This window comes from Trachypithecus francoisi, unplaced genomic scaffold (genome assembly GCF_009764315.1).
Source record: "Trachypithecus francoisi isolate TF-2019V2 unplaced genomic scaffold, Tfra_2.0 Lachesis_group15, whole genome shotgun sequence".
Classification (NCBI taxonomy): domain Eukaryota; kingdom Metazoa; phylum Chordata; class Mammalia; order Primates; family Cercopithecidae; genus Trachypithecus; species Trachypithecus francoisi.
Genome location: NW_022681460.1, coordinates 53,564,718 through 53,590,908, shown reverse-complemented (window position 1 = coordinate 53,590,908; position 26,191 = coordinate 53,564,718). Strand labels below are relative to the sequence as shown.

At 37.7% G+C, this 26,191-nt stretch overlaps 1 protein-coding gene across 2 annotated transcripts in view; it reads left to right on the top strand.

Annotated features, from left to right (window-relative positions):
• AK9 (adenylate kinase 9) overlaps positions 1-26,191 on the top strand; it is a 176,069-nt gene that overhangs the window by 102,210 nt on the left and 47,668 nt on the right. For both annotated transcript variants that reach the window (XM_033234862.1, XM_033234861.1), the window contains exons 21-26: positions 792-950; positions 6,080-6,169; positions 6,645-6,845; positions 7,204-7,319; positions 21,007-21,219; positions 24,844-25,104. In XM_033234862.1, coding sequence (XP_033090753.1) covers positions 792-950; positions 6,080-6,169; positions 6,645-6,845; positions 7,204-7,319; positions 21,007-21,219; positions 24,844-25,104 — 1,040 coding nt within the window. The remainder of the gene's footprint in view (positions 1-791; positions 951-6,079; positions 6,170-6,644; positions 6,846-7,203; positions 7,320-21,006; positions 21,220-24,843; positions 25,105-26,191) is intronic.

Genomic DNA, 26,191 nt, shown 5'->3' with positions numbered 1-26,191 from the left:
TTTGTTTTGAGCCACAGTCTCACTCCATGACCCAGGCTGGAGTGCAGTGACACAATCTCAGCTCACTGCAACCTCCACCTCCCGGGTTTGAGCGATTCTCCTGCCTTAGCCTCCTGAATAACTGGGGCTACAGGTGTGTGCCACCACACCCAGCTAATTTTTGTATTTTGTATTTACATTTAATATATTGATTATCACACTACATGATTTATTCTTTTTTGTTAACTGTAAGAAAATCAATCATTATATATATAATCTAGCCTGGTGCTACCCATTAGAAACATAATATAAGCCACACATGGAACTTTAAATTTTCTAAAAGTCACATATTTTATATTTAGTTTTTCACATTAAATATTTAAAATTCACTGTATGTTTTATACTTGCAGTATATATCAATTTGGACTAGCCTCATTTCAAGTGCTCAATTGCCACATGTAGCTAGTGGCTACTATATTGAATGTTGCTGATGTAGCCTTTTCTTTGGACATTGGGCTATTTCTAGATTTACTGTAAGGATATTTGGAACTGCCATAAACATTTCATTTTTGAATGAACCCCTAGTCTGGTACTCACATAGCACTCTGAGCAGATGACTATCATCCTTTACCACTGCATGTGAATAGCTATAATATATAGATAATTTTTCTATCTCCCCCATTAAACTACATACTCTAGGAGGGCAGGGACCATTTTGTATTCTTTGCTTGGCTTCAGCACTTGTCAACACCCAATAAATATTTGTTGACTTCAACCAAATGATGATTTATTTCTTCAAATTTTTTTAAAAGCTGAAGAGACTGATAATGAGGATGAAGAGGAGATTGAAGGTGATGAGTTGCAAGTTCACAAAGAGCCTGAGGCACCTGAGGTAGCTCACGATACCCGAGGGTCATTGTTACCTGAGGAGTCTGAAGCATCTGAGGCCCCTGAAACTGAGCCTGAAGCAGGTTAGACTTTATTGATAGCAAGTTCTTAATTCTACTCATGTGCATTAATGTGTCTGGGCATGTGTGTATGTATATATGTTGGTAAAATGGAAGCTGGCTGAGAATGGGGAGATGAGCCCCCAAAGAGCAGCCGTTGAGTCCAAATCTCACAGTTTCAAGTGTGGTAGGAAAGCGGAGTTTGCTCTGCCCCAGCACTGGCATGCAGAAGCACAGCTGGCTATGTAATTTCTGGGGCATGTTGTTCAAAAAGCAGGAAAGAAGTGTCATTAAAGTTAGTAAAATATAATGCTTTTTCCTTTCTTCCAGAGTCTTTCTCTCAATTTGTTTCTCTACTTTTTTGTTTGCTATTTAATGTTGCTCTAAGTAAAGAAAAAGTAAATTAAAATTTTAAATTATTAGCATGAATTTTACAGTTCATCTTTGTGGTGTGTAATGCCATTTTTAAATGCAAATATAAGAGCATTTTAAACATAAATATAAGAGCATTAACTCTTTAAGCCCTACCTCAGAGGCAGGGCAAGAAGGAGTCTATGTGCCATGAAAACCACTCCAAGGACTAGAGAGTGGGCTTAAAGCAGGAAGATAGGTTACCCACTTGTGGTGGGAATGAGGCTTGCAAATGCTTTCAAGCAGAGTCAGTATTGAATCTGACACTCACCCTACAAACTAAAAGGTCTTCAGATACCTGTAACTGGATGCTAGCCTGGAGCAGTTAAGGGCTTGGAACTGCTGTGAGTTTATAAAAGAAGCAAGACTAAGGGAAATTAATGAAAATTACACAATTCATATTTCACGGCTTGTACGTGCATGTGTTTCATTCTGACAAATATATTGAGTATTATGCATATCTAAGCGCCCCAGGCTGGTTTGTCGAAACCCCAAGCATCATCTTTCCTCCTGCACTTCTCTCCAGTATCTGACTCCATCCTCACAATCCAAAGCTGGCTGCTGCATCCAGACACAATGTCTCCTCTTGCAAGCTTTTACTTTTTATTTCTAATTCAAGAAATAGTTCCCAGAGACTTTCACCTACATTTCATTGAGCAGGATATTGTATCATTGTCTACCCCTACTTGCAGGGAATCTGGGAATTTAATTTGGACTTGGCTTCCTTGCCTAGATGGTAGAAGCCAATGGAGTAGAAGAATGAGAGGGGGTTTGAGGGAGCCAACCAACAGTATCTACCATACTGCCTTTGCACAGATGCAGGTTGCAGGAATGCCTAGGCTCTGGTTCATGATTTCATCCAAGAAATAAGGGATCATCTGCTCAAATTCTTAAACAAATGCTTAACTGAGACTTTAGAGTTTCACATAAAAGAGAAATATTTTTTCATAGTGTAGGTGGTAGATCAGCTGTATCAGAATCACCTATGGTTCTTATTTTAAAGTAAGCCTCTGAGCTCTATACAGGTTCTGGTTCAGTAAGTCTATGATGGAATTTAGGAATCTACATTTTAATGAACACCCCAGTGATTCTTATACATACTAACAGTTGAGAACTACTGCTATAGGAAAAAAATTTTGCCTGAAGAAAAGGTTTTGTAAATTTTTCCTTATATCATGGAAAAAGCACAGTAGCATACCTGAGAAAAATCTGATCCTGAAAATAAAAACGCTAGAATGATTTAGCTGTACACTGTATCTGCAGGTCAAAATTAATGAATATATTGAATAGAAATTTGAAAAATGTCTATTAAAGACAGTGATCATAGTTCTGATATAGTTGATGTTGAACTGTGTGTTTCAAAATCATACATCCATCCAGGTTTGATAAAAATATGTGCTAACTATAGAAAATATGGAAATTATACAAATAGAAAGATGGGGGAAATCGTCATTGATCTGACAACAAAAGGCAATGAAACCTAACATTCTAATGTATTTCCTTTTAGCTTTTTAAAGCATGGTGTTTTGTTTGTTTTGTTTTTATCTAACTGTGATCCAATTAGACTTCAGCCTGAGAGAAAGGTTTCCTCTCAGACATTTTTAAAGTCCTACAAGAGAGTTGTTTTCAATAAACAATAACTATTTATATGGAAATTATTTGTTTACAAACTTCCTTCAGATAGCTTTTTGGAAAGAGACAACTTCTCCACATTGTTGAATGCTCATTAGTGTGGCCAGTTTTTTCCAGTCCACTAGAACAGGCTGTGCATTTCTGTAGCTTTGTGGTATTAGGATCATGATAATTCCATTTGGATTTCTCCCAAATTCCACATGACTCCATTCCTGAGATTTTAATTTTGATTCATCTCTTAGTTATCTGGTCTACATCTTTGAGCAACTTTTTAAGGATCCAGGGTGGCATATTTTGTGATTTTTCTGCAAATCTATTGCTTTTGCACATATAAAACAACTTAGAAGCTATTAAATTATTGTCATAACCTTTTCTTCTCAGAATTCCTCATGTTGACATTGCTTCGTCTTCTATACATGGAAAAGTCAAGATATTGCCTCATTTCTGTTCTTTTCATTCTTTTCCTGCAGGGATGCTCAAAGGATCCTTTTCAATGCCATTATTTGTTAAAACTTTGCTGATATGTGAATGATTTACCCTGGAATTCATTGAGCTCTTTTTGTCTTCATATCACAATCTTTGTCTACCTAAAAATGCCTTTTTTCAGTTATTGTTTCAGATTCCTTTTTCAGGATCGTTTATTATTTTTGGTCAGATAACAATTGTTTCTCAACCACGTTAGTCTTCTTTTTCCTGATAGTTCTCATCTCTTTGTATTTTTTCTCTGGATTCTTCAGAGACTTGTTATCCTCCATGTCACTGGTTTGCCTTCTCCACTTTATTGCCTCTCTACTAATGCGTTTTTAAAATTTTTTATTTCAATAGTTTTAGGGGTACAAGTGGGTTTTGGTTACATGGATGAATCACATATAGTGGTGAAGTCTGGGGGTTTAGCATACCTATCACTCAAGTAGTGTACATTGTATCCTATAGGTGGTTTTTCATCCCACACTCACCTCTCACCCTGCTCCCTTCTGAGTCTCCAGTGTCCATTATACCACTCTACATGCCTTTGCATACCCGCAGCTTAGCTCTCACTTATGAGAACATTCCCAATGCATATGTTAACTCTACTATTGCATTTTAGATTTCCTTGCATTGTTTTCTTATTTCAGTTACCTTTCTTGTATTTCTGCCTTTATTTTAGGTTGGTCTATCTTTATGCCTCATGATTTTTATTTCATAGACTCAGTTGTTCTCTTGGTTTTTTAGTACTCCAAGCATACATCTTGTAAAATTTACTCTGCTTTATATAAGAAATTGTCTTCAGAAGTAAAATTTTCATCTGAATCTTTGGATCAATACTCTCTTTTTCTTCATCAATTTTATTTTTGTTGTTTTTGTGGACTTATCCTTGGATGAAGCAGAATATTTCCAACTCTTCATTTACCAACAGGAAGGGTAGGTAGAATATTTATAAGAACCCTGCCTCCCTACCCTGACCACCAGACACATGTACCTTTCACTTAGACTTCTTTCCTGGCACTCTCAGATATAGACCTGTTATATCTGATACAGGTTAATGCAAATCAACCTAGTTCAAGTTGTAATATTTAGTAAGTATTCATCTTGTATGGCTCTTCTAGACTAAGGCTAGATCTTCCCCAACTATTGCAGTCTTTGATTAAGCCAGAGAAGCTAAGGTATTGTAGAATTATCTGTATATTCTTGGTGTTCTTTTTTCTCTTCCATGGTTTATAATGATTTTCTTAATTGAGCAACCTACAATTAAACATGCCACCACCAGGCCAGCCTCAGGCTTGTCCCCTTCTACTTCCTGCTCTATTGAGTATTAAACATTATAGATCCTGTTGAAAGAGGACCCAAGTATTATTTTAGCTACCTCAGAAGACAGTTTCCACAGTGTTACAGAATATGTGTGTGTGTGTATATACATATAGATTTGTGTATTTTTGTCTTTGCAAAACTTGTGTTTCAGAACTAGGAGCGGAGTAGGATGAAAAGACAGATAATTAGGCCTGCCTTCCCTGAAACCACCTCTGCTGGATCTGTATGTGCAGCATGTCTTATATTCTTCAGGAAAACAGTTTTCTTTTTTTTTTTTTTTTTTTTTTTTGAGACGGAGTCTCACTCTGTCGCCAGGGCTGGAGTGCAGTGGCCGGATCTCAGCTCACTGCAAGCTCTGCCTCCCGGGTTCACGCCATTCTCCTGCCTCAGCCTCCCGAGTAGCTGGGACTACAGGCACCCGCCACCTCGCCCGGCTAGTTTTTTGTAGTTTTTAGTAGAGACGGGGTTTCACAGTGTTAGCCAGGATGGTCTCGATCTCCTGACCTCGTGATCCGCCCGTCTCGGCCTCCCAAAGTGCTGGGATTACAGGCTTGAGCCACCGCGCCCGGCCACAGTTTTCAATCTATACATTCAACAGTGAAATTAGTTGAGATTCTCTTAAATCTCTCCATGCCTACACCTACAGCTGGGACTTTGCAATATCATCATCTCTCATTGCCACTTTGTGGTCTTTTTTGGTGTATCTTCTTGAAAATTTTCTTTTTTAATAGAGATGGTGTCTTGCTCTGTCACCCAGACTAGTGTGCAGTGGCATGATCAAGTGATCTTCCCACCTCAGCCTCCCATGTAGCTAGGACCACAGGTATGAGCCACCATGCCTGGCTAATTTTCATTTTTTGTAGGGATGTGATCTTGCTGTGTTGCCTAGGCTGGTCTTGAACTCCGGCCTTAAGTGATTCTCCCACCTCTGCCTCCCAAAGGCTGGGATTACAGGCATGAGTCACTATGCCTGGCTTCATGGGTATTTTAATAAGAAATTAAAAGGAATATCAGGTATTATTAGTCTGCTGCCAAATTAAAAGAAGTTTGATTAATATTTAACAAATTATCAGCCAGAATTGTATGTATCATGTGTCAATTATTATTCTAGTCCATGTCTTTTTATGTGTTTAAGAATATTCTTTATTTTCTGCCTTTTTAATTATGTATTCTTATGCCATTTTTTCCCTAACAAAAACTGTACTTTCTATTAGACATTTCATATACAATTTAAACTATTTGAAGTGTTCTTTGTGCCAAAACATTCATAAAGGAATAATGTTTTAAAATTCAAACACTAACTATTAGATTTCTTTCTTAAGTATCTGAGCCTATTGAGGAAACTACAGTGGAAACAGAAATCCCAAAAGGATCCAAAGAGGGCCTGGAAACTGAAAAATTATCTGAAACAGGTTAGACTGTAAAATGAAAGTAGTTAGTGCATAAAAGTACTTTCCATATTTTCTTATAACGGGTCCCTAATTTTAGGCATAGTAGGTGCTTCATACTTATTTCTTTCCATGTTGTATGCTAATTGACATACATAAATATTTGGCTTACTACATTAAAAGTCTATCAAACCAGATTATAACACTGGTTTTCACACAAATTTGTTTTATACATTTTTTGTTAACAGTTAAAAAGTTTCCTTAAGAAACTCATGTTAATTATCCAAAAGCTTGAGTTTTAGTAACAGGTAAATATACATCTACAGCAAATATAAGAACAAAGCATAATTAAATTATAAATTTATGAATGTATATTGTTGCTTAGAATATTTTTTTCAACTGTTTAAAAATATTACAAAGTATAAGTTATTTTGGCAATATGGCTAAAGATAGGATATTTAAAGCCCCTTTTTTCTTTCCTTTGTCTTTTACTCAAAAGTTGTACTACCTGAGTTTCCAGAAGACTCTTATCCTGATGTTCCTGAAATGGAGCCATTTAAAGAGAAGATTAATTCTTTCATCATCCTCTGGAAACAGCTGGAAGCAACAATTAGTGAGGCTTACATTAAAATTTTAAACTTGGAGATTGCTGACAGAACTCCACAGGAATTACTTCAAAAAGTAGTTGAGACTATGGAAAGTAAGGGCTTTAATCATAACATTAATTATCAAGAGCAGGCAATAGTATTAGAAGCATTTTGAAACTTGAAAGCCTTCCTTGATGGTTTATGAAGTAAATGTTCAATATATGCAAGGCTGATGTATAAAATACTTAGCAACTATCACAGTGCAGGTCCTGACCAATCAGAACAGCCACGCGGTCCAAACACCTCTGGCCATACTGACCAGTTGTCACATAAGAAACTTACAAAGGCCTATTTGCATACATATTTAATCTAAGAGACTAATAATAATAATTAATTTTCTTAACCTTATAGTAATATGCTAATAGCTTTTTTGCTAAAAATATTTTCCCCAATGATTCTCTTTTTCTCTAGAACCATTTCAATATACTGCATGGGAGTTAACTGGGGAAGATTATGAGGAAGAAACAGAAGACTACCAGACTGAAGCAGAGGTTGATGAGGAGCTAGAGGAAGAGGAAGAGGAAGAGGCATGATTCTTTTATTTCTACTCATCCTCATTTGTGAAGTCATTGAAAATATGCAAATAAGAGTGGTAACTATCACTTTTGGACCCCAAGTGAACGGACATTCTCATTTGCACATACATTCTCCCTCTGCCTCAGCATCACTTGACCTCCCTGAAATTCCAGGCTATGTAGTATAAAAAAAGACTCATGAAAAGATAAAAGGAAACTACTTTAACTTTTTTACATGGAAAAAAGTTTAAGTTTTAAATACATAAATATTTTAGAAATTTAGCAGAAGTGGTGGTTGTAACTAAAAGAGGCTACTTGCATGAAAATAATGAGCAGTGTTCTCAGTTAGGAGCAACCCATATTCAGGCCCCATCCACTCCCTTGGCATCAGAATTTGGACAACTACTCTCATTTGATAGCTGTCCAGTTCAGACATCTATCAGTAATGAAACAGGAAGTGGTTCTTTTAATTTGAAGCTTTATAAATATTATGTTATTAAGTTATATAAACATAGACTTGTGATTAACTGGGTTAAGTTGCCTGACTTAAACCCAAATATGTATGTGTCAAACTACAAACAATATGTAGTGTGATTCTGATAACAGGTTTTAGTACTTTATCACTAAGGAACTGGAGAGCCTTTCTTTGGGATGACTAAAGGATGTGGGTTTTGTCCCACTCAGATGCAGATTCTTTTCTTTCATCATCCATCGTCTGCCATGTCTGCTGTTGTTCTTCTGTGTCCCACTCTGGCCCACCATAAAATGATCTCTGGTATCTGCAGACAATTATCAAGCCGGCTATAATACTCAAAGCTTATATTTTAAAGTATGGTCTTCATTAATAATATATATATTTTTTAAGAAAACCCTCCCAATTCACAGAGCATTGGGTAAGGTACTAACAAGGGTCTAGCCTTAGGAATGGGGAATAACTAGATCTAGCATAAATGAAGCTTTGGCCCCACCTATCAAAAAGCAAAAGCCAAAAGGATCAAACTGCTTCCAAGTAACCTAACTGTGTCCAAGAGCAATGCTCAAGAATATTTATGGGAATACAAAGTAAAATTATAGTAGCCACTGAAAGATTGTGAGACCTGCAAACAGGCAGAAAAATATGACTCGCATTGAGGAGAAAAAGTAATCAACTGAAATGGATTCAGAACTGACAAAGGTGTTCTTAGAATTAGATGACAAGGACAGTAAAACAGTTGTTATTCTATATGTTCAAAAAGTTAAACAGAGATATAGAAGATATAATAAATACCTCAATTGAACTTTTAAGATTGAAAAGTACAGTATATGGAATGAAATATATATTAATGGTATGACTGCAGTTTAGCCACTGCAAGAGAAATAGCAATAGAAACTGTCCAAAATGAAACAACAGAGGAAAAAGATTCTGAAAAAAATGAGAAGAGCATCAGTGATCTGTGGAACAACTTCAAACAGCCTATTATACAGAATGCTTGGGACCAGAAGTGTTTCTGATTTTAGACTTTTTCAGATTCTTGAATATTTGCACAATACACATCACTTGAGCATTTTTAATCTGAAATCCAAAATGCTACATTTTCTTTGAGTGTCAGATCACTGCTCAAGAAGTTTTAGAGTTTAGAGCACTCCAAACTTCAGATTTGGGGATTAGGGATGCTCAACGTGTACATATGGTTCAGATCTACAAAAAGTATGCATGAGGGGGATTGAAGAAATAATGGTCAAATTTTTTCTAAATTTTGAAAAAAAATTACAAACTCTCAGATTCAATATGCCCAATAAATAAACATGCTCAAGCACAAGAAACATGAAGAAAATATTATAATACCAAGTACATCATATTCAAATTGCTCAAAACCAATTTTAAAAATAAAGGAGAAAACAGATATGCCACACATACAGGGACAAATATAAGGATGACAGCATATTTCTCAGCAAAAACAATGCAAGAAGAGAGTGGAGCAACATCTTTAATGTATTGAAGGGAACAAAAAAAACTGTCAGCCTGGTGCGGTGGCTCATGACTGTAATCCCAGCGCTTTGAGAGGCCAAGGCGAACACATTGCTTCAGCTCAGGAGTTCAAGACCAGCCTGGGCAACATGGCAAAACCCCATCTCTACAAAAAATACAAAAATTAACCAGGCATGGTGGCGCACACCTGTAGTCCTAGCTACTCGGGAGACTGAGGTGGGAGGATCGCTTGAGCCCAGGAGGTCAAGACATCAGTGAGCTGAGATCACACGCTGCATTCCAGCTTGGGCAACAGAGGGAGACCCTGTCTTAAAAATAAATAAATAGGCCAGGCGCGGTGGCTCAAGCCTGTAATCCCAGTACTTTGGGAGGCCGAGGCGGGTGGATCACGAGGTCAGGAGATCGAGACCATCCTGGCTAACACGGTGAAACCCCGTCTCTACTAAAAAAAAATACAAAAAACTAGCCGGGCGAGGTGGCGGGTGCCTGTAGTCCCAGCTACTCGGGAGGCTGAGGCAGGAGAATGGCGTGAACCCAGGAGGCGGAGCTTGCAGTGAGCTGAGATCCGGCCACTGCGCTCCAGCCCGGGCGACAGAACAAGACTCCGTCTCAAAATAAATAAATAAATAAAAATAAAATAAAATAAACTGTCAACCTAGGATTCTGTGTCCATTGAAACCCTCTTTTAAAAACAAGGGCAAGCTGAGCGTGGTGACTCACGCCTGTAATTCCAGCACTTTGGGAGGCCAAGGCAGGCAAATCATGAGGTCAGGAGTCCAAGACCAACCTGACTAACTTGGTGAAACCCCATCTCTACTAAAAATAGAAAAATTAGCCAGGTGTGGTGGTGCGCACATGTAATCCCAGCTACTCAGGAGACTGGGGCAGGAGAATCACTTGAACCTGGGAGCCGGAGGTTGCAATGAGATCATGCCATCGCACTCCAGCCTACGCAACAGAATGAGACTCCTTCTCAAGAAATAAAAATAAAAAAATAAAAACAAAGGCAAACTGAAGACTCTGTTAGACACACAGAAGCTGAAAGAAAGCAGCCAGACACAGGAGGCTTCCATGATGAATTCTGCCAAATCTTGAAGAAAGAAAGAAAACCAATTCCATACAAACTGTTCCAGAAAATTGAAGAAGAGAGAATACTTCCTAGTCATTCTATGAGATCAGCATTGTTCTGATACCAAAACCAAAGACATTAAAAGCAAGGAAAGAAAAACAAACTGCAGTCTAATATCACTCATTAACATACAGACATTCTTAACAAAATTTAGCAAATCAAATCCAAAAATGCACAAAAAGAATAATACACCATGACCAAGTGGGACTTATCTCGGAAATTCAAGTTTAGTTTAACGTTTGAAAAGCAATCAATGTAATTCATATGTTTCATCATATGAAACATTGATTGTTTGAAAAGCAATCAATGTAATTCATCATATGAAGAAACTGAGGGGAAAAAACGTGATCACCTTAATAGATACAGAAAAAGCATTTGACAAAATTCAACATCTATTACTGGTAAGAAAAAAAAGATGAAGGGAACTTCCTTGGCTTGATAAAGGGTATCCACAGAAGGTTTCTAACTAACAGCTAATGTCATACTTAAGGGTAAAAGTCTGAATGCTTTTTTCCTAAGATGAGGATGAGGAAAGGATGTTCACTCTCACCACTTCTATTCAACACTATACTGAAGGTTTGGCTACTGCATTCAGACAAGGAAAATAAATAAAAGGCATTCAGATTGAAAAAGAAAGACACAACTATCTTTATATATAGGAGATAAGATTTTCTATTGTGATAGGCTGAATAATGGCACCCCAAAGAAGTCCATGTCCTAAGCTGTGAATTGACACCTGTGAATGTTACCTTATACAAAAAGGGATTTTGCAGATGTGACTAAATTAAGGATCTTGAGATAAGGGAGTTATCATGGATTATCCACGTGGACCAATGTAATCACAAAGGTCCTTATAAGAGGAAGACAGGAAGTCAGAGAGAAGGTGCTTTGAAGCTGGCTTTGAAGATAGAGAAAAGGGCCATGAGCCAACCCTAGAAGTGGAGAGGCAGGAATGGATTCTCCCCTGGGGCCTCCAGGAGGAATTAACCCTGTCAACAAATTCACAGTAGCCCCATAAAACTCTCTGGGCTTCTGATCTCCAAAACTGTAAGAAAATACATGTTTGCTGTTTAAAGCCACTACATTTGTGGTAAGTTGTGTAAGCAGCATTATGAAATTAATACATCTATGTAGAAAAGCCAATGGAATCAACAAAAAAACTACTAATAATTGAATTTAGCAAAGTTTTAGGACATAAAATCAATATACAAAAATCAATTTTATTTCTATATGTAAGCAATAGACAATCAGAAATTGATTTTTAAATGCCTTTCAAAATAGTGTCAAGAAAATGTAATACAAAGGGATAAATTTAGCAAAAGATATCCAAGAACAATACACTAAAACCTACAAAATTGTGCTGAGAAAAATAGAAGAAAGCCTACATAAATGGACCGATAGATATACCATGGCTGAGCATGGTGGCTCATGTCTGTAATCCCAGCACTTTGGGAAGCCGAGTCAGGCAAATCACTTGAGGTCAGGAGTTCAAGGCAGCTTAGCCAACATGGCAAAACCCCTTCTCTACTGAAAATATATAAATTAGCCAGGCATGGTGGTGTATGCCTATAATCCCAGCTGCTGGCAAGGCTGAGACACGAAAATCGTTTGATCTCGGGCAGTGAGCTGAGATCGTGCCACTGCACCCCAGCCTAGGTGACAGAGCAAGACTCCATCTCAAAAAAGAAAAAAGAAAAAAAAAGTAGATATACTATGTTCACAGGTCAGAAGACTTAATATTGTTATATCAATTCTCCCCAAATTTATCTACAGCTTCCATATAATCAAACTTTAAAACCCAGCATACTGTGGTAGAAACTTATAAATTGATCCTAACATTCATTTGAAAATGCAGAGTACTTAAAATAATGTAAACAAATTTTAGAAAGAATAACCAAGTAAGAGAATTAATACGTTTGACTTCAAGATTAATTAATTATAAAGTTATAGCTATCAAAATAGTGTCACTGGCATAAAAGAGCAAATAGATTAATAGAACACAAGGGAGTCCAGAAATAGAGCTACATATATATGGACAATTGATTACTGACAAATCTACAGAGGCAATTTAGTGGAGAAAGGACAGTCTTTTTGACTTTTTAATAAATAGTGCTGGAACAATTGGAGATCCATATGCATAGTGAACTTTGAACCAAACCTCACATGATATACAAAAACTAACTTAAAATGTATTATAGGCCTAAATGTAAATTATAAAACTATAAAACTTCTGGAAGAAACCTAAGAGAGAATCTTTGAGACCTTGGATTAGGCAAAAATTTCTTAGACATGACACCAAAAGCAGAATCCATAAAGAAAAAAATGATAAATTGGCCTTCATCAAAAGTAAGAACTAAACTATTTTTTTTTAAAAAAACACTATTGGCCGGGCGCAGTGGCTCAAGCCTGTAATCCCAGTACTTTGGGAGGCTGAGACAGGTGGATCACGAGATCAGGAGATCGAGACCATCCTGGCTAACACGGTGAAACCCCGTCTCTACTAAAAAATACAAAAAACTAGCCGGGCAAGGTGGCGGGCGCCTGTAGCCCCAGCTACTTTGGAGGCTGAGGCAGGAGAATGGCCTGATCCCGGGAGGTAGAGCTTGCAGTGAGCTGAGATCCGGCCACTGCAGTCCAACCTGGGTGACAGAGCGAGACTATGTCTCAAAAAAAAAAACACTATTAAGAGAATGAAAAGACAAACTTGGATAAAATATTTGCAAATCACACATCTGATGAAAGTCCTTATATCCAGAATATATAAAGAACTCTTAATACTCAATGAGAAAACAAACAACCCTTTTTTTTTAATGGAGAAAAGATTTTAACAGACACCAGATACTTCAGATATTAGCCAAATATACAGATGGCTAATAGGTACATGAAAAGATGTTCAACCTCATTAGTCACTAAGGAGGTGAAAATTAAAATCACAATGAGACACTATTAGATAATGATTAGAATGCCTAAAATCAAAGACTGACCATACCAAGTGTTAGCTAGGATGCAGAATAACTTGAATTCTTATATACAGCTCATGGGAATATAACTTGGTACAATCACTTTGGAAAATAGTTTGGCAATTTCTTAAACAGATAAATATACATCTACCATAGCAACCAGTCCTACCACTCCTAAGGGATTTATCCCAGAGAAAGGAGAGCACATGCCCAAAGACTTGATGAGTGGTCGCAGCAGCTTTATTTGTAATGGCTTCAAATTGGAAACCATTCAGTAATTCATCAATATAGGAGGAGGGGTGACTGCTGTCTCTGTGAACCAGCAGACTTAGCCTCTCCTCTTGGTAGTTCTGAGGAATCCAAGCAGCCCAGATGAGTGGGTTTCCCCTCAGCAAAACACACCTGCTCCACCAAGGGACAAAGTACTTCTTTAAATGGGTCCTGCTCCCTGTGCCACCCAATTGGGTGAGAACTTCCAACAGGGGTTGTTAGATACCCCATACAGGAGTGATCCTACTGGCATCAGGTTGGCATTCCTTAAGGTCAAAGGTCCCAGAAGAAGGAGCAGGCACCCATCTTTGCTGCTCTTCAGCCCCCTCAAGTGACATCTTCAGTCACGGGGGCAAATCAGATGAGTAGTGCCTGAACTGAACCCCCAGCAAGCTGCAGCAGCCCTACAGAAGAGGGACCTGACTATTGAAAGGAAAACAAACAAGCAGAAAATGACAACAACAGCATCAACAACAACAAAAAGGCCCCCACAAAACTCCAAGGGTCAGCAGCATCAAAAACCAAAACCTGACAAACTCACAAAGATAGAAAGAATCAATGAAAAAATGCTGAAAACCCAAAAGGCCAGAGAGCATCTTCTGCTCCAAATGATCGCAACATTTCTCCATCAGGGGCATGGAACTGGACGGACGATCAGATGGGTGAATTGACAGAAGTAGGCTTCAGAAGATGGGTAATAAAAAAATTAAGATGAGTTAAAGGAGCATGTTAACCTTGATAAAAGGTTAGATGAATTACTAACTAGAATAATCAGTTTAGAGAGGAACATAAATGACCTGATGGAGCTGAAAAACACAGCATGAGAACTTCATGAAGCATACACAACTATCAACAGTCAAATTGACCAAGCAGAAGAAAGGATATTGGAGTTTGAAGACCACCTTACTGAAATAAGACATGCAGACAACAATAGAGAAAAAAGAATGAAAATGAATGAACAAAGCCTCCAAGAAATATGGGACTTCCTAAAAAGAAACCTATGATTGATTAGAGTACCAGAAGGAGACAGGGAGAATGGAAACAAGCTGGAAAACACACTTCTAGATATTATCCAGGAGAACTTCCTCAATCTAGCAAGACAGGCCAACATTCAAATTCAGGAAATACAGAGAACACCATTAAGATACTCCATGAAATCAACCCCAAAACACATAATCATCAGATTCTCCAAGGTTGAAATGAAGAAAAAACTGTTAAGGGCAGCCAGAGAGAAAGGCCAGGTAACATACAAAGGGAAGCTCATCAGACTAACAATGGATCTCTCAGCAGAAACTCTACAAACCATAAGAGACTGGGGGCCAATATTCAACATTCTTAAAGAATTTTCAACCCAGAATTTTATAGCCTAGCCAAACTAAGCTTCATAAGCAAAGGAAAAATAAAATCCTTTCCAGACAAGCAATGCTGAGGGATTTCATTACCACCAGGCCTGCCCTGCAAGAGCTCCTGAAAGAAGCACTAAATATATACTGGAAAGGAAAAACTGGTACCAGCCACTGCAAAAATACACCAAAATATAAAGACCAATGACACTACAAAGAAACTGCATCAGCCAGTGTGTAAAATAAGGAAATAGTATCATGATGACAGGATCAGATTCATAATACTAATCTTAAATGTAAGTGGGCTCAATGGCCCAATTAAAATGTACAGAATGGCAAACTAGATAAAGAGCCAAGATCTATTGGTATGCTGTCTTCAAGAGACTCATCTCACATGCAAAGATACACACAGGCTCAAAATAAATGGATGGAGGAAAATTTACCAAGCAAATGGAAAGCCAAAAAAAGCAGGGATTCTCTTATTCTCTGACCAAATGGACTTGAAACCAATAAAGATCAGAAAAAACAAAGAAGGGCACTATATAATGGTAAAGGGAACAATTCAACAAGAAGAGCTAACCATTATGAACATATATGCACCCAATGCAAGAGCACCCAGATTCATAAAACACGTTCTTAGAGACCTACAAAGAGACTTAGAATCCCACGCAATAATAGTGGGAGACTTTAACACCCCATTGTCAGTATTAGATCAATGAGACAGAAAATTAATTAGGATATTCAGGACTTGAACTCAGCTCTGGATCAAGCAGACCTAGTTGATGTCTACAGAACTCAATACTCCAAATCAACAGTATATATATTCTTCTCAGTGCCACATGGCACTTATTTTAAAATCAAACACATAATTGGAAGCAAAACACTCCTCAGCAAATGTAAAAGAACTGAAATAATAACAAACAGTCTCTCAGACTGCAGTGCAAGCAAATTAGAACTCAGGATTAAGAAACTCACTCAAAATCACACAATTTCATGGAAATTGAACAACCTGCTCCTGAATGATTCCTGGGTAAATAATGAAATAAGGCAGAAATCAAGAAGTTCTTTGAAACCAATGAGAACAATGAGACAATGCACCAGAATCTCTGGGACACAGCTAAAGCAGTGTCAAGAGGGAAATTTATAGCACTAAATGCCCACATCAGAAAGCTAGAAAGAGCTCAAATCAACACCCTAACATTACAATGAAAGGAGCTAGAGAAGCACAAGCAAACTAACCCAAAAGTTAGCAGAAGACAAGAAATAACTAAGTTAAGAGAAGAATTGAAGGAGATAGGGACACAAAAAAACCCTTCCAAAATATCAATGAATCCAGGAGCTGGTTTTTTAGAAAATTAACAAAATAGACCACTAGTTAGACTATTGAGAGAGAGGAATCAAATAGATACAATAACAAATGATAAAGGGGATATCACCACTGACCCCACAGAAATACAAACTGCTGGGCCGGGTGCGGTGGCTCACACCTGCACTCCCAGCACTTTGGGAGGCAAAGGCGGGTGGATCACCTGAGGTCAGGAGATTGAGACCAGCCTGGCCAACATAGCGAAACCCCATCTGTACTAAAAATACAAACATTATCTGGGCGTGGTGGTGCACGTCTGTAATCCCAGCTACTCGAGAGGCTGAGACAGGAGAATAGCTTGAGCCTGAGAGGTGGAGGTTGCAGTGAGCAGAGGTCATACCATTTCACTCCATCCTAGGCTACAGAATAAGACTCCATCTCAAAAAAAAAAAGAAAAGAAAAGAAATACAAACTGCCATCAGATAATACTATTAACACCTCTATGCAAATAAACTAGAAAATCTCGAAGAAACGCATACATTCTTGGACACATGCAACCTCCCAAGACTAAATCAGGAAGAAGTTGAATCCCTGAAAAGACCAATAACAAGTTCTGAAATTGAGGAGGTAATTAATAGCCTATCAACCAAAAAACGCCCAGGATCAGATGGATTCACGGCTGAATTATACCAGAAATACAAAGAGGAGTTGGTACCATTACTTCTGAAACTATTCCAAACAAATTGAAAAGGAGAGACTCCTCCCTAATTCATTTTATGAAGCCAGCATCAGCCTGATACCAAAACCTGGCAGAGACACAACAAAAAAAGAAAGCTTCAGGCCAATATCCCTGATGAATACCAATTCAAAAATCCTCAATAAGATACTGGCAAACCGAATCCAGCTGTGCATCAAAAAACTTATCCACCATGATCAAGTCAGCTTCATCCCTGGGATGCAAGGCTGGTTCAACATACACAAATCAATAAATGTAATTCATCACATAAACAGAACCAAAGACAAAAACCACATGATTATCTCAATAGATGCAGAAAAGGCCTTTGATAAAATTTAACATCCCTTCATGTTAAAAACTCTCAATAAACTAGGTATTGATGGAACATATCTCAAAATAATAAGAGCTATTTGTGACAAATCCACAGCCAATATCATATTGAATGGGCAAAAGCTGGAAGCATTCCCTTTGAAAACCAGTACAAGACAAGGATACCTTCTCTCACCACTCCCATGTAACATAGTATTGGAAGTTCTGGCCAGAACAATCAGGCAAGATAAAGAAATAAAGGGTATTCAGATAGGAAGAGAGGAAGTCAAGTTGCCTCTTTTTGCAGATGACATGATTTTAAGATCTAGAATACCCCATTATTTCAGCCCAAAAACTTCTTGAACTGATAAGCAACTTCAGCAAAGTCTCAGGATATAAAATCAATGTGCCTGAATCACAAGCATTCCTTTACACCAACAGTAGGCAGGCAGAGAGTCAAATCCTGAATGAACTCGCATTCACAATCACTACACAGAAAATAAAATACCTAGGAATACAACTAACAAGGGATGTGAAGGACCTTTTCAAGGAGAACTACAAACCACTCCTCAAGGAAATAAGAGAAGACACAAACAAATGGAAAAACTTTCCATCCTCATACATAGGAAGAATCAATATCATGAAAATGGCCATACTGCCCAAAGTAATTTATAGATTCAATGCTACTCCCATCAAACTACCATTGACATTCCTCCCAGAATTAGAAAAAAACTATCTTAAATTTCATATGGAATCAAAGAAGACCCTGTGTAGCTAAGACAATTCTAAGCAAAAAGAACAAAACTAGAGGCATCATGCTACCTGACTTCAAGCTCTGCTGCAAGGCTACAGTAACCAAAACAGCATGGTACTGGTGCCAAAACAGACATATAGACCAATGGAGCAGAACAGAGACCTCAGAAATAATACCACACGTCTACAACCATCTGTTTTTCAACAAATCTGACAAAAACAAGCAATGAGGAAAGGATCTCCTATTCAGTAAATGGTGCTGGGAAAACTGGCTAGCCATATGCAAAAAACTGAAACTGTACCCTTTCCTTACACCTTATACAAAAATTAACTGAAGATGGATTAATGACTTAAATGTATAAGCCAAAAGCATAAAAAACCCGAGAAGAAAACCTAGGCAATACCATTCAGGACATGGGCATGGGCAAAGACTTCAGGACAAAAACGCCAAAAGCAATTGCAACAAAAGCCAAAATTGACAAATGGGATCTAATTAAACTGAAGAGCTTCCACACAGCAAAAGAAACTATCATCAGAGTGAACAGGTGACCTGAAGAACGGGAGAAAATTTTTGCAATCTACCCATCTGACAAAGGTCTAATATTCAGAATTTATGATGAACTTAAACACATTTACAAGAAAAAACAACCCCATCAAAAAGTAGTCAAAAGATATGAACAGACACTTCTCCAAAGAACACATTTATGTGGCCAAAAACATGAAAAAAAAGCCCAACATCACTGATCATCAGAGAAATGCAAATCAAAACCACACTGAGATACCATCTCATGCCAGCCAAAATGGCGATTATTAAAAAGTCAGGAAATAATAGATGCTGGTGAGGCTGTGGAGAAATAGGAATGCTTTTACACTGTTGGTGGGAGTGCAAATTCGTTCAATTATTGTGAAACACAGTGTGGCAATTCCTCAAGGATCTAGAACCAGAAATACCATTTGACCCGGCAATCCCATTACTGGGTATATACACACAGGAATATAAACCATTGTACTATAAAGACACATGCACACGTATGTTTATTGCAGCACTATTTACAATAGGAAAGACATAGAACCAACCCAAATGCCCATCAATGATAGACTGGATAAAGAAAATGTGGTGTATATATACACCATGGAATGCTATGCAGCCATAAAAAAGAATGAGATCATGTTCTTTACAGGGACATGAATATAGCTGGAAGTCATCATCCTCCGCAAATTAACACAGGAACAGAAAACCCAACTCACATGTTCTCACTCATAAGTGGGAGTTGAACACTGAAAACACATGGACAAAGAGGGAAATAACACACACCAGGGCCTATTGGGGGGTAAGAGGAAGGAATGTAGAGGATGAGTCAATAGGTGCAGCAAACCACCATGGCACATGTGTACCTATGTAACAAACCTGCACGTTCTGCACATGTATCTCTTTTTTTTTTTAGAAGAAATAAAGAAAAAACTAAAAAAAAAATTATAAGAACTTGAAAGGATTTTACCCCCAAAAAAATCAATTACTAAAATATGGGCTTAGGAAGAAAGATAAAAACTAAACAAAAATAACAGATGGGGAGGCTTTATAGGTCATTTCTTACGTACACCTTCGTTGATTAGATAATTCCCTGTATTTTTTGAACATCATAAGAAAAAAATCATTATTTTCCAGCTCATTTTGAAGCTTGCTTTTGATTTTTTTTGTTTGTTTGTTTTGACGGAGTCTCACTCTGTCACCCTGGCTGGAGTGCAGTGGTGCAATCTCGGCTCACTGCAACCTCCACCTCTCCAGCTTAAGCGATTCTCCTGCCTCAGCCTCCTTAGTAGCTGGGATTACAGGCACATGCCACCACACCTGGCTAATTTTTATGTTTTCAGTAGAGAAGGGGTTTCACCATGTTGGCTAGACTGGTCTCGAACTCCTGACCTCATGTGGTCCACCCACCTCAGCCTCCCAAAGTTCTGGGATTACAGGCATGAGCCCCCGCACCCAGCCAAAGCTTGCATATTCTGATATAAATATCAAATAAAAGTAGTAAAAGAAAAGGTTAGTCTCACTTTTGCACCTTTATAGAAAGTTGGTTGTATCTTGTTTTGTGAAAAGAAGTATGATGTAAATAAGTATGTAAAGTATTCCATTTGTATTTTTTAAAATAATATATTTGTGCCTAAATATATATCTATTTTTATAGGTATATTGGTAGGATTTTTTTAATGAGTCTGGGAGATAAAACTATTAAGAATGCTAACATAGTACTGGAAGAAAAAAGGTGAAAGGAGATTTTCACTTTTTGTACATTGTCCTGTGTTTTGAATATTTTTACAGTAAGCATGTATTTTATATCATAAAAAGCATTTTTTAAATGTATTTCCCTTGCTTTAAATAAATTGAAAGAATCCTTAAGGGACTGTGCACATATTTTCTTTATCATAAAAGAAAATACATTTTACACTTTCAATTGAGCTAAATCGGATATTTCCAAATTATTATTTGATCATATATCCACTTAATAGCAAAGTAAATTCTGAGGCATCTCTCATTTTATTTGCCATGGGTAAGAAGTTTTGATCTTGACTCAGCTTTTTCTTTTAGGAAAAAATTTTATTTTAGAAACTGACCTCACAGTGACCCAGCATCAACACATTCCGGAGTTTTTCATTACATCTATGTTGGTAGAGGACTGAGGGCACCTTCATTCTCAGTGCTGCTTTATTTTCCTCATGAAAATAGAGAAACTTAGGATGTGCACTTAGAGTAATATATGAGAAACTGATTTTTAATTAATTAAAATAATATAAGGACTCGCCCTTTGTGGATTGTTTTCAAGTTGCTACAGATTAAATATTATTCAAGAAGCATTTAAAAAAATTCTCTCCATCAAAATACTTTTTAATTTAATGTTCTCCAAACTTTGGAATAACGTTTCTAGGGTGAAGATAAAATTAAGGAGAGAAAGAGGTATTTGGGAGACACAAAACACTTTTGTCCAGTAGTCCTCAAAGAAAACTTCATCCTACAACCAGGAAACACAGAAGAAGCAGCCAAGTATCGAGAAAAGATCTACTACTTTTCAAGTGCTGAGGCTAAAGAAAAGTTTTTGGAACATCCTGAGGACTATGTGGCTCATGAAGAACCACTGAAGGTGAGACAGTATTCCTATCTTAATGATTGCTCCCACAGGATTTTTTCAGGACTGATTACCAATCGCTACCAATTTACTTAAGGGTGAAGTCCCCAATCTGATATTACAATATGAAGAAAATATCTAAGTTCAAAGAACAACTTTTTGGAATATAACATAAAATAATTATCTATTTTGATTTCTGTAGTAATTGCTTGTGTCAAACCAGCACTTAATAACTGCCTTTTTAGCTGAAGTAAAAATAAAACAAAACATAAACAAAAACAAACCCCACAGCTGGATGAATTCCTTACCATAGTGAGGCCAGTCATGCTAGTTAGTCTCTGAGAGCAGAGCAGGATGATGGTCTTCTACAGGATTTTGGAGAAGAGTGGAATTCAGGGATTGGTGAACTTTCAGAGGCATAAGTGGGTTGACATCTATGGAAGTAAGATTAGTGACACTGCTATTGACTGGTGCACACTCAGAATTGTTATAGGGGTAAGTCCATCCTGATTGGTAAGTTTCAAGAGTGAGGGCTGACACTGGTTGGTTGGATTGCAAAAATGTGTTTCCTGAAGTGAGTTTACCCTGATCAATTAAACCAATTTAAAATTGGTTGAGTGGCTGTTGTTACCATGGCTATCCAATAGTCATTTTTTAGTGGAGCGTTGTTATAGAGGAGAAGGACACTTTGGTGAATCTTCCCTGGACATTTTTCTGTTACAGCTTTGGCTGACTTTCTCAAAACACTCTCATCATAAGCAGATGTTATTTCTCTTTGGCCCTCCAGAAGCTCAACAAAGAAAATGCATTGAGCCTCAAAAAACAAACTGTTGCCGTGACCTTTGTGCTTGACCAGTCCACTTTTGCTTTGACTGGACCACTGCCACCTCTTGGTAACCATTGCCTTGATTGTGCTTTGTCTTCAGGATCATACTGATAAAGCCATGTTTCATCTCCTCTACAGTTCTTCAAACAAATGCTTCAAGATTTTGATCCCATGTGTTTAAAATTTCCATTGAAAGCTCTGTTTTTGTCAGCAGATGATCTGGGTGCAACAGTTTTGGCAATCATAGAGTAGAAACTTTGCTCAACTTTAATTTTTCAGTCAGAAAAATTGTACACTGAGCCAATGTAGATGTCTAGGCGTGTTGGCTATTGTTTCTGCTGTTAATCATCAGTCCTTGTCAATTGGGCCACAAACAAGATAAATTTTTTCCTCACAAATTTAAGTGGGTGGTCTGCTGCTACAGGCTCCATCTTCAACATTGTCTCATCCTTTTTTCAAGCAAATTGTCCATTTGTAAACTGCTGATCTCTTTGGGGCATTGTCCCCAGAAACCTTCATAAAGCATCAATGATTTCACCATTTTTCTTCCCAAGCTTCACCATAAATTTGATGTTTATTCTTGCTTCAATTCTAGCAGAACTCATGTTGCTGTGATCTATTGCCTTGTTTTACATCATACTGATGTCTTATCTTTCTTAGTGCTTCAAACTAGATCCTGTTCAGACATGTTATACAAGTCCATATGAGTTTATTTGGTGCAAAAAAAAGTGAATCCATGCATAGTTTTTCATAATATGCATTTTCTGTCAACTTTTCGAAGACCTCTCATATTTTTAGATTTTTGAGGAAACTCCATACTGTTTTTCATAATGGCTGTCCTACTTTACATTTCCACAACAGTGTACAAGTGTTCCCCTTTCTTCACATCCTCACCAGCATTTGCTATTTTTTTGTCTTTTTGATAATAGTCATTCTAACAGAGGTGAGATGATATCTCACTGTGGTTTTGATTTGCATTTCCCTGATGATTAGTGATGTTGAGCATTTTTTCGTATACCAATTCTCCATTTGTATGTGTTCTGTTGAGAAATGTCTGTTCAGGTCTTTTTTTCCCCATTGTGAAATCAGAATATTTGTTTTTTTGCTACTGAGCTGTTTGAGTTCCTTATATATTCTGGTTATTAATCCCTTGTTGGATGGATACTTTGCAAATCTTATCTCCCATTCTGTAGGTTGTCTCTTTACTATGTTGTTTTCTTTGTGATTCAGAGGCTTTTTAGGTTAATGTAATCCTATGTGTCTATTTTTGCTTTTATTGCCTATGTTTTTGAGGTCTTACCTGGAAAAATCTTTGCCCAGACCAATGTCTTGTAGCACTTCCCCGGCGTTTTCTTCTAGCAGTTTTATATTTTCAAGTCTTCCATTTAGGTCTTTAATCCATTTTGAGTTGATTTCTGTATATGGTGAAAGATGAGGATCTAGTTTCATTCTTCTGCATATGGATATCCACCTATCACAGCACCATATATTAAAGAGACCATCCTTTCCTCCATGCATGTATTTGGTGCTTTTGTAGAAAATGAGTTGGCTGTAAGTGTTTTGACTTTCTTGAATTATTTTACTACTGTGCTATGCTATAGCTCCCTGGGATGGGATTACTGCAAGATATATACATCACAATGTATTGCCTTATGACTTTTGATAATATCAATGCCTTCTTAAAATGAACACATGGAACTAAGCACTTCTGTATAATTTGGGCCATTTTCATGAACCTCAAATTTTATATAGTGCCCATGAGACTACTGAAGTATGTGGATGGTTGTGCCCTCACAAAGAAGCCCCAATCCACTGGTGTTGGGGGTCATTTAAGGACTGTGGCCATTTATCCTTTTCTGTTGTTGTTTTCAACTGTAATTTCTGCTTAGTCTGGTTTGCTGTTTGCGATCTATTGCCTTGTTTTACACAAATCCATTTGGATAAGATCCTGAAATCCTGACTGTATTTCCATAGTTTTGCAAAGCATAAAATGAACTGGGTTTTCCAGAAGCATTTCCCTTCCCTACCATAGGGTACCTGAATACAGTCTGAGCACCAGACAGCCCTAATTGCCAGAAGTTTAACTGGTGGATGAGTGAGGTGTTAAGCCAGCAGTTTTATCACTGAGAGGTTTAAAATGTGATTTAAAAGTATGGTGTGAGGCTGCAGCTATATAATTTCATGTCATTCTAGTTTTTCTCCTTCCCCTTGCAAAAACTCCAGCCCCTTTGAGGCTTATCCTACTCAGATGTATCAACAAGCCCCATTCCTCCATGCTGCTGTCACCTACCAATTTCTTAGTATTTCCTCACAATCACAGAAGACTTAGCTGCTGCTTCATTCCAGTGCTCACGTTGTTCTTGACAGTTTCAGCATCCCATGGATGATCCATATAACATGAGTCCTGAGATTACTGGAATAAATGGAGAACGCTCTAAATTTTTCTTATTAATGGGCTTTCTGTTTGATAGATTTATTTTATTATGCTAGGAACATATCTTACCATTCTGTATTAACTAAAACTTTTGTCAAAAACAAAAATAAGTAAACCCTATTTTATTAAATGCCTTTTGGCATATGATACCAAGATAATCGTACATGGTTGTTGGTGCTCCCTGAGGACCAGTATTGATGGAATTAATTATGTTAATTGAAATCCTAATGTCTAAGCATCCTTGAGTTCATGATGTGATCATTCCTACCCCATCTTAGGGAGGGCAGTTAATAAGTCTTATGTGTTCTAAATTACTCAAAACTGCTCTTCCTTCACTCTCCCTTTATCCCACCCCTCCCTGACCCACCCCCTGTGGCAGGCTCCTCCATTAAGAATATGCCTTGTCGGCCCCCAGGGCTCTGGCAAAACTTTGTGTGGAAGAAAGTTGGCAGAAAAATTAAACATTTTTCACATTCAGTTTGAAGAAGTTCTTCAAGAAAAACTACTACTCAAAACTGAAAAGAAAGTGGGACCTGAATTTGAGGAAGATTCTGAGGATGAACAAGCTGCCAAACAAGAACTTGAAGAGCTTGCAATTCAAGCCAATGTCAAAGTTGAGGAAGCAAATACAAAAAAGCAGGTAGTAATCTCTTTTTTTTGTTTTTTTTGTTTTGTTTTGTTTTGTTTTTGCTGCTGTTATTGTTGTTTTTGAGACAGGGTCTCCATCTGTCACCCAGACAGGAGGGCAGTAGCACAATCACAGCTCACCAAAGCCTTATCTTCCCCGGGCCCAGGTGATCCTCCTGCCTTGGTGTTTTAGTCCATTTTCACACTGCTGATAAAGACATACCACGACCAGGCAATTTACAAAAGAAAGACATTTAATGAACTTACAGTTAGGTCCACGTGACTGGGGAGGTCTCACAATCATGGCAGAAGGCAAGGAGGAGCAAGTCACATCTTACATGGATGGCAGCAGGCAAAGAGAGAGCTTGTGCAGGGAAACTCGCCCTTATAAAACCATCAGGTTTTGTGAGACTTATTCACTATCAAAAGAACAGCATGGGAAAGGCCTGCCCCCATGATTCAATTACTTCCCACTGGGTCCCTCCCACAACACGTGGGAATTCAAGATGAGATTTAGGTGAGGTCACAGTCAAACCATATCACTTGGCCTCCCAAGTAGCTGGGACTACAGGTGTGCACCACCATGCCCAGCTAGTTTTGGTAGTTTTTGTGGAGATAGGAGTCTTGCCATGTTGCCCAGGCTGGTCTCAAATTCCTGGGCTCAAACCATTTACCCACCTTGGCCTTCCAAAGTGCTGGGATTACAGGCATGAGCCACTGTGCCTGGCAGTAGTAATCTATGCAGACAGCTGTGCTTACTGGTGTTACTCTGGGGAAGCAGTAGTATGAAACTCTATAAAGTTTCTAAGAAGATAAAAAAATTAGCCCATAAAAGTCATTTAAAGAGTCATATTCGTCATATGCTAAATAAAAATCTTCCAGCTCTTCTAGAATATAAAGTACTGAGTTTTATATGACTCAAAAAAAATTCAGAAAAACTTTCTTTGACAAGGCTGTTGTATAGCATTTATTTGGAAGTATGATTTTTGGTATATCTGACTTAGACAATACAGTTTTCCATTATTGTGTTCTCTGATTTCCATCAAATAGCATAAAAATCTGCCCCAGCCTTAGTGGAGATCTCAAAATATTAATTTCTA